The following is a 16242-nucleotide window of genomic DNA, read 5'->3' as shown; positions in this document are numbered from 1 at the left end:
GTAAAAAGGGCTAAACATTGTGCTTCACTATGATTCGTATATACCATCTAAAAACAAATTCCAAGATATTTCAAAATTCCTCTTGTAGATTTCGATGAAACTCCGCAGAGCTAAAGGCAAAGAACCAAGGTAGACGTAGCGTGGAGGATCTCGAGAGAAAATGCGGTTAGGGGCTAAAATTCAATTCAGAGCAAAACCCTGTGTGACATCATTGTCATGTGATATTCATTTCGATCTCCCAAAAATTTATATCATATTGTAGTTCAGTCTATGTGTAATCCATGTGATATAGTGGATATGTCATTGACATTAATCCCTTTAAGTTTGAGGGTTTCAAAGTTGATAGGTATCGCTAGAAAAAAACTGGGTCGAGCCACCTTAAGGGCCCACATGCTGATGCCTATTTTTGGACCCATTGCTAGGAACATTCACGGTTATGTAGTTTTAGCAATTTTTTGGTTTAGGTATGGTTGAATCTTTTACTCAGTCAGTCTGCAAATATGACTTCATAGGGCCACGCCCATGATCACGTGATCAATAAAGAAAAAGTCTAAAATGTTTGAGGTTTTGCATGTTATCAGAAAATCATTCATGGTGTCATGAGCTTTATTCATTTTTGCATCTTGGTAAGTATGGGTTTTATCTCATTATGAAAAATATTTTTAGAAATACTTAGTTATATTCCCAAAACATGTCGGAAAAATATAACATCGAAAAAAAGTAAATCAGATTAAACATCACCAAATATTTAGATTTTTTCTGCAAACGGAAGTTGTTTTATTAACGCATACGCAATTCTCCTGGCCAGAGAATAGAGCGCTCTAGTTGTATGCGTATGTTTTTGAGATCCTTTGCATTTGCAATAAAAGTGAGTCTGCAATGCGTACATGTGTGGACTTTCATTATGAATTATTTTCACTGTACCTGGAGTATCGACTCACGAGTCAGTGAACTTCAAGTTTCGAGGCGAGTAATTCGAGATACGAGACAAGAAAACAAAGAACTTATCAATCGATTAATTTTTCACAAGACTGTTAGAAGAAAACCAGTGCCCTGCACTTTGTTTCAAGGAATACAAGTTGCCGTTGCCGTTCTTTGGGATGTCACACAATGCTCCAACAACACAGTAGCCTGAATTTCAGACGTCTCTCTCTGGTCGCCTGCTCCTGAAATTCAGGCTACCAACACAGATGAATAGGTCTACAGTGACTTTCAATGATGTGACCCTAAACACAAAAGCCTACCCTTAAGCTTACCACTTACAAGAAAGGATACTAATTTTAATTAAAAAAGAAATGTTGCATGCAGCGCATGAACAGACATTTTGCCTGTGTAAATAACTCATCATGAACTCATGGATAAACTTATTTTCTTTCAATGCATTGCCGCCTTTTTTATAACTTTTCTGGGATAAGTACGTTTCAATAAGCTTTCACTAATGAATAGTTTCTTAGTTAAGCTTGCCAAGAAAGGCAGAGTAATATTTTTTCTTCAAGAAATATTCACTGTTCTTTAATTTTCGAGTCGGTGGTTTGAGTAGTGTCGAAGGACTCAACTTCAACCAACAAATTAAATTATTTTGTCGCACAGTTTGAATATGCAAATTTTACAGTTCGACGTTATTTTTATACTTTTAAGACAATGGTTTTGGGCAGTTTTGAATTCGACATCGGACTTACGTTATTCATGACTTGAGAGAAATGGAGCATGTGAATTATATTCCGGAGTCCAAAACATGTACAACAACATGATCATCGAACTTGTCAGTTTATGACTCATTGCGCATTCATGCTGTGTGTGTTTTTGGCAACCGATGGTGTCACTATTAGCCGCCAAATACATGTGGTTTCAACATTTTCACATTTAAACACGGGGAAAAATTCTGCTTCCTGAAAGAGTTTTATCCTTTTAACAAGGAGAGTTCATTGTGCCTCAAATACGAGTTTTTCCTTTACAAAAGGAAATTCATTTCAAACTCTTTGCGAACAGGTCTCTTAGACTTTAAAGTCCACACAAAAAACTGCTTTTCCTTGGGTGCTGCAGCGACAAAGTTGCCGAGAAGCGAACTGGTTTAAGACTTTAAAAAATTCTTTAGATGTTTCGCAGGGCATGTTCCCTTCGCAAAATTTTTTCTGTGCCTCATTAAATATTCATCAATCAATCAATCGATTCGTGCGAACGAAAACCTCAGAAGTTTATCTTGTTTTCGCGGGATTTTGTAGATGTGTGATGATGTATACCCTGGGTTCCAGAGGGTTTTTTTTTTTCGCGGCCACAAAGAGCGGTCGCGGCTTCGCCGCTCTCATAGTGTCTTTCCTTCGCCGCTCTCATAGTGTCTTTCCTTCGCCGCTCTCATAGTGTCTTTCCTTCGCCGCTCTCATAGTGTCTTTCCTTCGCCGCTCTCATAGTGTCTTTCCTTCGCCGCTCTCATAGTGTCTTTCCTGCAAAAAAGAAAAAACCCTCTGGCACCCAGGGTAGATGATGTAAGGAGTGGAGATAGAAGTGAGAGCATGCCGGCGGCACTTAACTGAAAGCAAAACTAGTATAATGTGACAACACAAGCAAACATATTCAATCAACAATCAGTCTTTATTTCACTTTCGCCTCAAAATACAGCTAACGGTAACAGATTAAAATAGTCTTGCCCGAAACAACAAACATTAGCTAACCGCAAGCAGACTGCAGTGAAAGCTAGCTGCAAGCAAACTGGTGTGAAAGCTTACTGTATTAAAAGCGCGATCTAAAGGTTGAGGCTGACTCTGATCCTAAACTTAACTTGAAATGGCTTAACCCTAATCCCTTGGGGTTAGGGTTAAGCTATTTTTTTGCGTTAGGGCTAGGCTTTTGCGTTAGGGCTAAGTCTGTAACCCTAATCTGAAACTCTAACCCAGACCCTAAGGCCTTGGGGTTACCTTTTGCGTTAGGGCTAGGACTGTAACCCTAAAAATTTAGCTGACTTCATCGTTTTGAGAAACAAAAGGTTTCCTTTGTTTATCGTTTGTAAAAGAAAAGTCAAAAAGATGCCGCGCCAGCAAAAACCTTGTCTTTTTGCATGTGTAATTTTTCAAAAACGAAACAAAGACCAGTGAAATGAAAGACAGGACAGTGTTAAGCACACGTAAACAAACCTGCATGCGCAATTTGGAGCTGTTTCGATAATGTTCGAATTAGCCAGAAATTCCAGGGGCCGTTCTTTCCCGCAGGTTTTCAATTGTTCTTTATGTGAAGCATTATTATTTGAATAGGTGTATACATACACATTCATTTAATGTCATGATGGCCAACTCACTAGTCTCTCTTTATCTTCAAACTTCAGGTCAATTATGTGAAATTGTAGCTGCATCAGACGTTACAGAAAAACCAGGCCATTTCACTGATGAAAAGATTTCAACAGAAACAGATAACAAAGGTGATTTAACAACAGAAACAGATCATGAAAACATAAAAACTAAAGCTATTGAGGACGACTCAGTATTGATTAACTAAAGTACAATGTATGTGTAGACATAGACATAGTTTATTTAACCACGAAGAGCTCAGGAGCCGTAGCTCGTTAAAACGCTCTCGTGAAATAAAAAAGGTCTAAAAATTACAAAAAAAAGACGGTTAAAAGGTAAAAAGTGTATATGTACAAAATTGTGATTATGATATGAATAAATAGAAATCTATATAAATATAATTCTAGTTAAAAGGTAATTACAATTTCAATTAAAAAGGTATCTAAAATTACAATAAAAAGTTCATTAAAAAATTACAATTTTAATTAAAAATGAAGCTAAAATTACAATTAAAAAGGTCTTTGAAAATTACAGTCAACAGAAAGAGCAACTGCAGCTTTCTTCTATAGGTAATTTGGATTCGGACAGTAATTTCTTAAAAGAGGTGAAATCTTCGGCCTGGCGGACTTCAATTGGTAAACCATTCCAAATGCGCCTAATCGAATTGCTAAATGAATGTTCAAGCCATGCTGTTGAGACGCTTTGTTGTTCCAGTTTTGTGCCGTCGCCACGCAAGTTGTACTTAACACATGTCCGAATTTTAAAAAACGATTGCAGATATAAAGGGCCGTTGTTTTTTAGGCATCTAAATAATAAAACTAGAGATAAAAAGATTCTACGATATTTCAAAGATTTCAAACCAACTACTTGTAAGGCATCGTCATAGCAAAACGCTTTCGGCAAGTTAAATAGTGTTCTTATGACGTAGAAATTTGCGTCTTCCAATCGCTTTGCTTGGCCCTTTCCAATCCCAAGCAGCAGCGGTGCGCAATACTCGAAATGAGGTAGGATAAAAGCATTGTATAGCCTTTTCATGGTGTCATAAGGTATAAAGTGTAAAAAACTATTTTACGCCAAACCAGCTGAAACAATGCTTTTCAGCAGCTATGATCAGCTTTAGGTCTTAACTATGATTTCTTTGTCATTTTGCTTCACAAACAATGTCTTTGTCTTTGACTAACATCGATTATATATCAATGGTGACCAACTCGCTAGTCTCTCTTTATCTTCAAACTTAACAGAAACAGATAACAAAGAGGATTTACCAACAGAAACAGATGGTGAAAACACGAAATTTAAACCCGTGGAGGACGACTCAGTATCGGCCGATGAAGGTATGTATATGTGTAAAAATGTTTGTATTAAACCAGCTGAAAGAGTTTTCCACAAGCTGTAATCAGCTTGTTAGCTCAGGATTTCTTTCAGTTTGTCACATTGCTTTGCAAATGTTTTTTTGTCAGTTTAGTTACCTTGACTTTGTATTTTGACAGCATGTACATCAGTTTCATAATGATGACTGACTCACCAGTCTCTCTTTATTTTTGTAGATAAATGTGAAAGTGTAGCTGTACCAGAAGAAGAACCAGTTAATTTTGTTAGAGAAGAGATTTTAAAAGAAGTAGATGACGACTATGATTCAGGTACCAGAACATCATTTATACATGTCGAATATAGACTTAAATGACCAGTCCACTTGAATAGACTTAATTATTACAACAACAAGTACTATTATTATACATTAGAATTACTTTGAAACATGTGATTGGTCGAGAGCATTCAGTCAATATACAGTAGCATGTGAACTTGACATATGGTAACCCAATTTATACCATGCCATAGAAAATACAGCCAATCAGAATACAGGAAAGCCGTTGTATATTCGACGGTATTCAACCCAACCTTCCCATCGTGCGCTGCGATTGTATTCTCGACGAAATTTAGTGAGCATATTTTCTATGGCATGGTATAAAATAGTTACACAACACTTTCTCGTGGTATACTATGGAATATCCCACTTGTCACTTGTATTTTCTTGGTATACATACTCGCCTAAAGGCTCGTATGTATACCGAGAAAATACAAGTGACTCGTGGGATATTCCATAGTATACCACTCGAAAGCGTTGCATAACTAGTATATCTGCAGCAGATATTGAGTTATCATGTCGAGTTCAAAGTCCGCCTAGTTTCCAAGCCTCTTGTCCGTGTAGTGCTGTCAAACTTTTGAAAATATGGCTCAGTGATTCGCCTCCGTTTCAGAAGAGAAATTGAAAGTTTTGATCAAGAACAAAGATTCTAAAAACACCAAGAGAACAACAAAGAGGAGAAGAACAAGGGAGAAGAACCTGGAGGAACGTAAACTTGTGCACAATTTGAATTGAAGCCATTTTGCATCAGATAAAAGTCTTCGTTTCCAAACTGTTTGAAAACGTATAATAAAACAATGATTGAATTCGGTTTTCGCATGATATCGTGAATTATCAAACCTCGTGTCTGTCTCGGTTTTGATAATTCATGATATCATGCTCAGCCTCATCCAATAATTGCTTATTATCCTTACTACGAATTAGAAATACAGTTGAAAAACGTTTGTTTCTCTCCACTTTGGAGGATTTATATGGACACTAAGTGGTGAAACAGTCATAAGCAATGATATCATGACGGCATCACTTATGCCATCAGGCGGTGGCAACTGTTTTTCTGTTTCTCTGTTGCAATCGCAGATTAATAATGTGAACAGAAATCGAGAAATCGCCGCATACATTTAACGCAAAAGTAAAACAATCCCGGACAATTAGAAAGGAACAGTACAAATTATAAGCAAAAGAGAAAATTATATTTGATAAGTTCTGTTAGAATTACTAAACAGAATCTCCAAATTCTAATACAATGGGCTGGTGCTAAGACACTGTTTGACTTTGCTTGCTGCATGTAAAGTGGTTTACCAGATGTCACGCTACAATATAATGCAACTTTTGTTGAACAACAACAACGTGCAGTCTAAAATAATAATAATAATAATAATAATAATAATAATAATAATAATAATAATAATAATATATAGATTTAGGCAAGCCTAAAAGCGGAGCTCCCCATTTATTTAATTTTCACTGGAGCTTACAATGTTTTCATTCTAGTGAATAAGCGGCCAAAGTACTAATGTTTATGGCGGTTTATAGGTTCAAGACAAATTTAAATAGCTCACGGTTAAACCGAATGTCAGCAGTACGACAGAAATAATAATCTTAAAGCGGGGCAAAATCATTACTCATGGCACGAAAAATTACTTTAGAGTACAGTAAATTATCTGCTTTCTAGCAATAGAAAATAGTTTCGCGATCCTGTTATAGTTTCGCAGCAGTTTAGTAGACTCCACAATATCTATTACATTGATATAGGATATATTCAACGTGCATTACAGAGTCTGTCGGATTAGCTCAATCGGTAAGGTGCCAGTGTGCGGATCCGGAGGTCGTGAGTTCAAATCCCAGAGGGTCAAGTTTTTTTTTTTTTTTTTTTTTTACCCCGTAGCAATAAAATGGTTTGTTTATTATATCAACCCGATTTAGCTTTCGAATGCTCCTTCGTGTACGATGCTGGCTTTACAGATAGACACGAAAGTCATCGATCGATTATGGCTCTCAATTTCCACTTTTTTGGCGGTCGATTACTTTCTACACGTAATTTTCAGCCACATTTTGTTTCATTGCTTCTTGTTTTTCTTTTCAAACCTCTTTAAATTTTAAAGGCCGCCTTTATACGGCCACCTTTATACGGCCTTCTTGCTTCACTATTTCTACCATCAAACTATGGCCGCCATGTTGCGCGGCTCCGTACGTACACTGTATGTACGCCGTACGTACGCGCCCGCGAACCATGCCGCTATCCATGTTGACCATGAAAACTCATTTCGATAGTGTTCCTTCTTTCATACCATTTGCCTGCCTATGGGGCTCCGCACAAGGCGCCTTCGGCGCCTTGGGAGCTCCGCTAATAATAATAATAATGATAATAATACAAATAAATGGAGAGAAGATCCTCGCAGTTATGAACACAACTTAAGCAGTTGTGAAAAGAAAGCCAAAAAAATCAGGCTTGCAGGGACTTAAACCCTGACCTCTGCAATACCAATGTAGTGCTCTAACCAATTGAGCTAACAAGCCAACTGGGGGGCTGTTCATTAAATTGGTTCGTAATATACCCAGGGAAGATGAAGATGAAATTATGAATACATTATATGAAATCATATAATTTGAACTGCAGATGAAGAACAAATGAAGAGAAGATCTTCGCAGTTATGAACACAACTTAAGCAGTTGCAAAAAGAAAGCCTGAAAAAATCAGGCTTGTTAGGACTCGAACCCTGACCTCTGCACAACTGTAGCATGCCTGTGGTTTCCTGTTTGAGTGAAACTTACTAAATGTAAATGAAATCAATTGGTGGGATGGTGGAGGGCTAGTTATTACTAACAGTCATTAAAATAATAATGGTATGGTAATCTCGAAATTCTATAAGCTTTGCTGTTGAAGAAAGGTTCTGAATGCTAATTTCCTTCTTTTTATCTTGGATTTTAGGCGTTTCATCTACCGATATTTCTCAACCTTTTTTTGTTCTAAGACTACCACTATAAATGCATGACCACTATAAAGAACATTATTTTTATTTATTTATTATTATTTTTTTTTTACCGTTAGAAAGTTGGACAGACCAGGTGCATCGTATAGTTTATGCAGGATTAGAGATGTTTGACGTCAGTTCACCTAAAGGACTACAAGACTATTTGATCTACTTTTATGACTGGATGTACAGTGAAGGTACTCGCCAGTTTACATTATTTTAAAATAATAGTTATGATGTCACTCATTCAGTGACACAAGCTGCTGCTTTCCTTAGTTTGTGTCACTGCAGACTGCCGAAAGAACATCTTTCTGCAAGACTAACAAATAAGCAGTATGTGTAGCATTTTGTCACATGTGAACTTAGTTACATTACCTTGCTCCCAGTCCCAGGCCTCTCTTGTGGCTCAGTGCAGGTAGGACGCCCTACTTGTGTGTAGAAGGTGTTAAGATGGATTCCGCCGAAAGTTCGAGCAATGAGTGCAAAAATTAAGTACCAAAAATCTCCTTATAGTTCGGTAACATTTTATATACTAAATTTGAAACATCTCACTTAAATTCATTTGTCTTAGTGACCCCGTGAGAAAATTAAAGTCAAGGCCTCGTAAAAATGTTTAAAACGCGCGCCGTTTTGTTTTAAACTGGCGCGAAACGTTCGTTTAAACTGAAATGTAGATAATTTCAAATCCATTTTTCCCAGGCGGGGTCAGCTTGAGAGCTACAGTTTTGGTAGGTTTTTGGAAGCTGTGCTCAAACTGTAACCATGCTATGAGATCTCTTTGGTAACTTTATTTTCGCGTGTATTGCTCGAATGTTCGGCGGAAACCATCTTAAATATGACAACTACTAAATGCCAGTGGGGATAATATAACAATTAAATTTCTAAAATATACTAAAATAAGGATTAAAATATTTACAAATGTATAAACGAATAAGTTAATAAATTAACAGTTACATTTAACAACTACACAAAATACAAGTGTCCCAGCAGTTCTCAGCAGCGTCCAAGTCAAGCTTGCGAATGCTTTTCTAAAGTATTTGGGTATCATGTTCCACATTTTCGGCCCAGTAAATCTTAAGGGATTACAAATTCTTTGTGATGCCTCGTTTCATTACTCATTCTGTAGTTATGAGTTCATGAATGATGCGATATGCTTCAATAAAATTGAAAAAAACTGCAAATACGTGGACATGTATATCATATAAATTTACTGGATAAGACATGGCAAGCAATGGGACATTAATGTTTTGTTTCCACAAACAGTGAATATGCATGTAACGTTCATTCATTGAATTATTTTTGTAGTCGATGGACTATGTGGTCAGTGAGTGATTCATGTATGTATGTTACACCAAGGTGCATCATATGTAAGAAGATTTGCTTCTGATTTGAAAACAGCCATCTTTGTTCTTTGTCCCTCAAAATACAACCAGACAATAGAAACTCGCCATCACTGGAACCTAGACTAAAAAGAGCTGGTAGACAGTACCTGCACAAATTGTAATATCTGCAGCACATGAATTTTATGCCTTGTTAGTGCAGGTATTGGGGCTATCATCCGCTAAACCCCTTAAGCGCTAAGGTGCTATGGTGTAAACTTAAGTGTCATTGTCAGAGAAAACCAGGCAATGTCAAAAGATGGGGGTCAGCCGATTTCCCTAATATTTTCAGCATTTAAAACCTATCAGATAAGATAAAGATTGGTGGCATTTAAATGATTTTCTGCCTTTTCAATCCTGAGATTGACCACCCCCCTAGTTTTTGGCACAGAAAGTGCCAAAAATTTTCATAAAAAAGGCCAAATTCGCGGTACAGGAAACAGATCTTCCTTTTGCATTTCGTGCACAAAACTTTTTCTCAAGGTAAATTAACTGGTTGTTGATGTTTTGCAAGCTTAGAAACAACTTTTCAGTTTAACTGTAATTTTTACCATATTTTCTAAACTGGGTAGGTAGCTTGTGCCTTGCCGCAGAGTGAATTTGGGGGATTTTCAAATTTAATTTTTTCAAAAGTGCGGTGGTTTATTTTTTATTAAAAGCCATTTTATAACAGTCCATACCCTTCTTAATCAAAAACAAGAATTTATTGATTGGCACAAGAAACTCTTTTTCCACGAATTCAGTTCAAAAATGCCTCTGATTTCTCTTATGGCTATTTTCCTGCCAAAATTAAATCTCACTAAAATATCACAAAACATCGATAAAATTACATTTTAAAAAGAAATAGTTGTATTTTAGTTCATTTGAAAGGTGTAGAAACTTCAGCAAATGTGTTAATTAATAATTAATTTCGAATTAACTATGTTAATTAAAGTAATTGATACCGCAGACCGTGCATGAATTCATTGTGTATTTCCCGCAAAAATTTAGTCGTATTACGTAAGTATTGCTTGGATTTTCATAAATTAGCTTGGTATGTCTTAAAAGCGAGAATATAAACCTAATATATATCGTCCTAAGTAGTAATGATCCAAGGTATTAAAGTAAGAAACCACGAGACGTTATTTCTCACGTTCGACGCGGAACTTTTGTCAGTTTCAATTCATGTTATCACGTGTCATTCGGGACAAACACTCTTTTAAGTATGAATTGTTCGTTAGCTTTACAAGAATCACCTTGTGGTCTTCTCCGATATAGTACATAACTATTCTACGGTTAGATGCTTGTAAACAAGATGTTACAGTTCACTTACTAGATCTTGTTGTGAGTGGCAAGCGAGAATGGCGATTTCGAAGTTCACTGAGATGGAGCTCACTTCATTCAGATAAGGTCACTTTGACTTATCCGTTGATAGAGTGGCAGGTATGAGCATCTGTTCAGAACACTTAAAGAGAATTAACAGCCGACTGCAGGCAACTGGCGACGCTGGTTGTAATTTGAGCTCCTCTCTTTTCAAGTTCGTCTCGAATACTTTTCATTCCAAAAGAGACACAAAAACGCACACAAGACCCAAATAATTGGATTAGTGGAAAACACGGGGTCGGGGTCCCGGAGTCTCGGGGTGTGGAAAACGCGGGTCCCGGGGTCTGTGGAAAACGCGGGGTCCCGGGGTCTAAAAATAAAATAATTCTGGCTAAAAAGACATGTATAATAGTTTATCACCAAAGTAAATACATTCGTCAAACGTGTTTCCTTGCATTGAAAGCCTATTATTAATGTCGTAAAAAAAGCCATTTAAGTTTGTGAATCATATACTTGTCTTTGCAATCCTTTTGAATATCGTATTTTTTCCATTTAAAAACAAAAACTAAATATGAGTTATATACATTTTGTTAGTTGGAAATAATTTTTTGCCAAAAATTAACCTACAAATTTTTATCCTGAATCCGAAAACATTAAGGCAAACTACGCGCCAACATCGTCCATGACTGGCACTGCGCTGACTTCATTCACCTAGTTTCATTCATGAATCGGCGTGGGGTGCCGTGGTTTTGGCAGTACCGAGTATTTAGGATGAGGAATATCTGTCATGATAATCTCAAATGTGAACGCTTTCGTCACTGCAACAGTATACTCTACGGCCTCCCTAAGCTTGAGCATGATAAACTGCAGCCGAATAAAGAACATTGCAGCGCGACTATCATTACTGGAACTAAGCGGAAAGAACACATAACTCCCACCCTCAAGGACATGCACTGGCTTCCTGTCAAATCACGCATCGTTTTTAAGATCCTTTTTTAAACCTACATGGCCGCGGCCGCACTTGAGAGTTAACTGGGTTATTTTTTTAGAAACCCGGTTAATAATTATTGTAATGCGCTTTTGAATATTTTTATAGAAAAAGCGCAATATAAGTATTAAATATTATTATTATTATTATTATTATTATTATTATTATTATTATTATTATTATTATTATTATTATTATTAAAAATTTCCACAAAACTTAACTCGGTTAAAGTATGGTTACCAAAACTAACTCGGTTAAATATTTTTAGCGGCCGCATTACGATCAGACCAGACTGAAGTGATGTCCTGATTAAGCTTTTTGAAAACTGAGCAAAAGCGACCGGCTTTCATGATAATTTTATTACTTGCTCATTTCTTCTCCTGCCTTTAAGATTTATTTAAATGCTTTCTCGGCTTACACCGCTCTTTTTTTCCGAATGCGTTCTACGCAAATTTCAAGCGCAGTTGTTTCGAATATGTTGATCTTCAGCAGTCGTTCTAAGGCTCATCGCCATATCGTAATCGCCTTCAAGACCTTCAAGTGCACGTTTTTCCAAGGAATCGGCGAAGAGACGGAAGAGATCATCAGAAACCATGAGAGCCCTGTTTGAGCCAAGTAATCCGCATTTCTCTGGTGGTTCTAGAGTTTCTTAATAGCAAAGGAAATTATAGAATTAAGCCACGAATTGTGTCCGAACGCCATGTTTGCGTGTGATGGAAAAGAATATCTTCTCTTACATGGAGATGATTGACACATTTGACAAATAAAACAATATTTGAATCTGATAAGAAACCACTAACCTGGTTAAAACGACCCAGAAAGGTAGTTTAGAATTAACTTAACCCAGTTAAAAAATCTATTGTTCTATGATTAATATTCATGGGAACCGCTAACCTGGTTAAGAGTCGGTTAATTCTCCAAATACGCGGTCGCACTAGACATTTTTTTTAACCCGGTTAATTTTAATTGATTTATTGGAAATAACTCGGTTAACTCGCCAAGTGCGGCCGCGGCCATTGTCATTCACCAACCTACTTAACTTGTCTTTTTAACGCCTATAAACCAGCTCGTTCCCTTCGATCATCTGGCCAATTACTCTTACAAATTCCTGATGTGAAAACATGTACATACCTTCAAAGATCCTTTTCTTTTTACGCCCCTAAACTTTGGAACGACCTACCCTTTCATATTACTGAAAGAGTCTGAGACCATAGCGATTTTTAAAAAGAACCCTAAAACATTTCACAAGCCGCTAGTAACTGTTTGAAAAAACAAAAAACAAATTCAACTTTGGAATAAAAAATACGTGGGACCCCGCGTTTTCCTCACCCCGTGTTTCCACAGACCCCGGGACCCCGCGTTTTCTACACCCCGTGACCCCGAGATCCCGGCCCCGTGTTTTCCACTAATCCCAAATAATTAACAAATAGATTCTATTTTGCCGTGCGTCTGTTCAGTTAAAGATCACACATGACGTCAAAATGTGGTATGAACAAAAAAGTGCTGATGTTCTTACCACATTTTGACGGCGTCTTCTGTGATCTATAACTGAACAGAACCACGGCAAAATTGAATCTATTTGTTTTATACAGTAACAGAAAACTTTAGTATACTTCAGTGAAAGCAATGCCGCTACCGGTGAGCTAAAGTTGTTTTCATTTCACGATAAAGTTTTCCGTTAAATTTCGGTTTTTAATTGAGTTTTTTATTCTGAAAAGTAAAAAATAAATCACGATGCTGGTTTTAGAATGGGCGCGCGGAAGAAAATTTAGTGGTGAACAATAAAAACGATAGTGTGTTTCTGTCTCGGAACTATCTGTCTGATAGTTGCCCCTTGGAGATTTGATGTTCTCATAAAAACTAGCATATTAGCATACTAGTATATTATTCTCGGGCTAATATTTGTTTAAAGAACATCAAATTTCCGCGGAACAACTATCAGCCGATAGTTCCGAGACAGAAACACTCTATCGTTTAAATAGAACACAATGGGAAAACCAATCTTTCATTATTATCATCACCATCATCATCATCATCATCATCATCTTCATCATCATCATCATCATCATCATCATCATCATCATCAACAACAACAACAACAAAATCATCATTATCATCATTATCCCCACAGGTGCCCCATGATCTATGATAGTTATTTTATTATAGAAAATGAAAGCTCGGATTTATGAACTTTATGGGCCATATTGCTGAACGTTGTGCTTCTGTGCAAATTCAGATGGGTGTTGGGACATATTACCGTCGTCTTCAGTGATAAAAACGAGAGTACAGTCCTTAACAACATATATCCAAAACAGATTGTATAAGCAATGGCATAAGGACAAAATGCTTCCTACATGTATTACTAACGATTCTAGCATAAAAATTGCTCAGCTAAACTTCTACCTGTGTACGTCTACTTGGGTCTTGTGTGCGTTTTTGCGTCTCTTTTGGGATAAAAATAATTTGAGAGGAACTTGAAAAGAGAGGAGCTCAAATTACAACCAGCGTGACAGTATTGCATAGATTACAAAGGTCATGCAAACACGGCGTGTGTCATTTATCTGTTTGCATTGATCTTTGTGCAATGATAACAACAGGTATTTTTCAAGGTCGCCAGTCGCCTGCAGTCGGCTGTTACTTCTCTTTAAGTGTTCTGAACAGATGCTCATACCTGCCACTCTATCAACGGATAAGTCAAAGTGACCTTATCTGAATGAAGTGAGCTCCATCTCAGTGAACTTCGAAATCGCCATTCTCGCTTGCCACTCACAACAAGATCTAGTAAGTGAACTGTAACATCTTGTTTACAAGCATCTAACCGTAGAATAGTTATGTACTATATCCGAGAAGACCACAAGGTGATTCTTGTAGAGCTAACGAACAATTCATACTTATTAGAGTGTTTGTCCCGAATGACACGTGATAACATGAATTGAAACTGACAAAAGTTCCGCGTCGAACGTGAGAAATAACGTCTCGTGGTTTCTTACTTTAATACCTTGGATCATTACTACTTAGGACGATATATATTAGGTTTATTTTCTCGCTTTTAAGACATACCAAACTAATTTATGAAAATCCAAGCAATACTTACGTAATACGACTAAATTTTTGCGGGAAATACACAATGAATTCATGCACGGTCTGCGGTATCAATTACTTTAATTAACATAGTTAATTCGAAATTAATTATTAATTAACACATTTGCTGAAGTTTCTACACCTTTCAAATGAACTAAAATACAACTATTTCATTTTAAAATGTAATTTTATCGATGTTTTGTGATATTTTAGTGAGATTTAATTTTGGCAGGAAAATAGCCATAAGAGAAATCAGAGGCATTTTTGAACTGAATTCGTGGAAAAAGAGTTTCTTGTGCCAATCAATAAATTCTTGTTTTTGATTAAGAAGGGTATGGACTGTTATAAAATGGCTTTTAATAAAAAATAAACCACCGCACTTTTGAAAAAATTAAATTTGAAAATCCCCCAAATTCACTCTGCGGCAAGGCACAAGCTACCTACCCAGTTCAGAAAATATGGTAAAAATTACAGTTAAACTGAAAAGTTGTTTCTAAGCTTGCAAAACATCAACAACCAGTTAATTTACCTTGAGAAAAAGTTTTGTGCACGAAATGCAAAAGGAAGATCTGTTTCCTGTACCGCGAATTTGGCCTTTTTTTATGAAAATTTTTGGCACTTTCTGTGCCAAAAACTAGGGGGGTGGTCAATCTCAGGATTGAAAAGGCAGAAAATCATTTAAATGCCACCAATCTTTATCTTATCTGATAGGTTTTAAATGCTGAAAATATTAGGGAAATCGGCTGACCCCCATCTTTTGACATTGCCTGGTTTTCTCTGACAATGACACTTAAATAGTCTTTAAACTTTAAACTTGAATTAATTAATATCAATTAATTAATTATTCCTGTGGAGGGGTGGGGGCGGGGAGCACCTGTCGACCATATGTCTCAGGGTAAAACATTGAGCATATTATATTTGTTTCAGAAAACCCTTTGCTCCCCTTGTGGTACTATTCTTTTGCTAGCAAAGTACTTTGGGCCAAACGCAGATTAGACTTCGTTATATTCTCAGGAACATTGTGTGTATCGCGTGTTTGCAGTAGGATTCCTACAGTCTCCGTGGCGCCAAGTTAAAACTACAAATTAATTAAATAAGATTTTGAGACTTTAACAGCGGTTTCGTATTTAAGCATGCAAAAAATTGCACTGTGATTTTCGGCGCAAATCTCCTAATAACCAGGAAACAATTATCCAAGCTTTACTTCGCTTTAAAACCTTTGAAAGAGATGTTTTTTTATTTAAATTGTTCTTTACTTTTCGAGAAACGTCTTATGAGCAGTGAAAACTGCAACTTAATTAAATTAAAGTGAAATAATTGGCTTAATTATTGAAAACAAAACAACTGCCATCAATGTCCTGTAAAAAATATTTTTATCAACAAAAGTAGTGTGTTAGGGTTGCAAAGATGAGCGTAAAGAACACCCGAAAAGGAACACAAGTGGTCCTTCAACGTAATTAAAGTAAAATAAAGCAAATAAACATGAAAAATAAAACGTCATACTTTCAATTGATCGACTCCGTAATTTTCCCTATTGTTAACAAGCGATGCCATTTTAATAGTCGATGCCTTTCCTTGTAACAGTCGATGCCATTAC

At 36.6% G+C, this 16242-nt stretch overlaps 1 protein-coding gene across 4 annotated transcripts in view; it reads left to right on the top strand.

The window, feature by feature from the left end:
• Positions 1–16242, top strand: part of LOC144632801 (uncharacterized) — a 52183-nt gene that overhangs the window by 19905 nt on the left and 16036 nt on the right. For 3 of the 4 annotated variants that reach the window (XM_078491538.1, XM_078491539.1, XM_078491537.1), the window contains 4 exons: positions 3317–3409; positions 4520–4612; positions 4826–4918; positions 7973–8092. In XM_078491538.1, coding sequence (XP_078347664.1) covers positions 3317–3409; positions 4520–4612; positions 4826–4918; positions 7973–8092 — 399 coding nt within the window. The remainder of the gene's footprint in view (positions 1–3316; positions 3410–4519; positions 4613–4825; positions 4919–7972; positions 8093–16242) is intronic. The other variant, XM_078491540.1, reaches the window with a different exon arrangement.

Source organism: Oculina patagonica, chromosome 12 (assembly GCF_052425735.1).
Source record: "Oculina patagonica isolate OP01 chromosome 12, crgOcupat, whole genome shotgun sequence".
Lineage (NCBI taxonomy): Eukaryota > Metazoa > Cnidaria > Anthozoa > Scleractinia > Oculinidae > Oculina > Oculina patagonica.
This window is presented reverse-complemented; position numbering and strand designations above follow the sequence as displayed.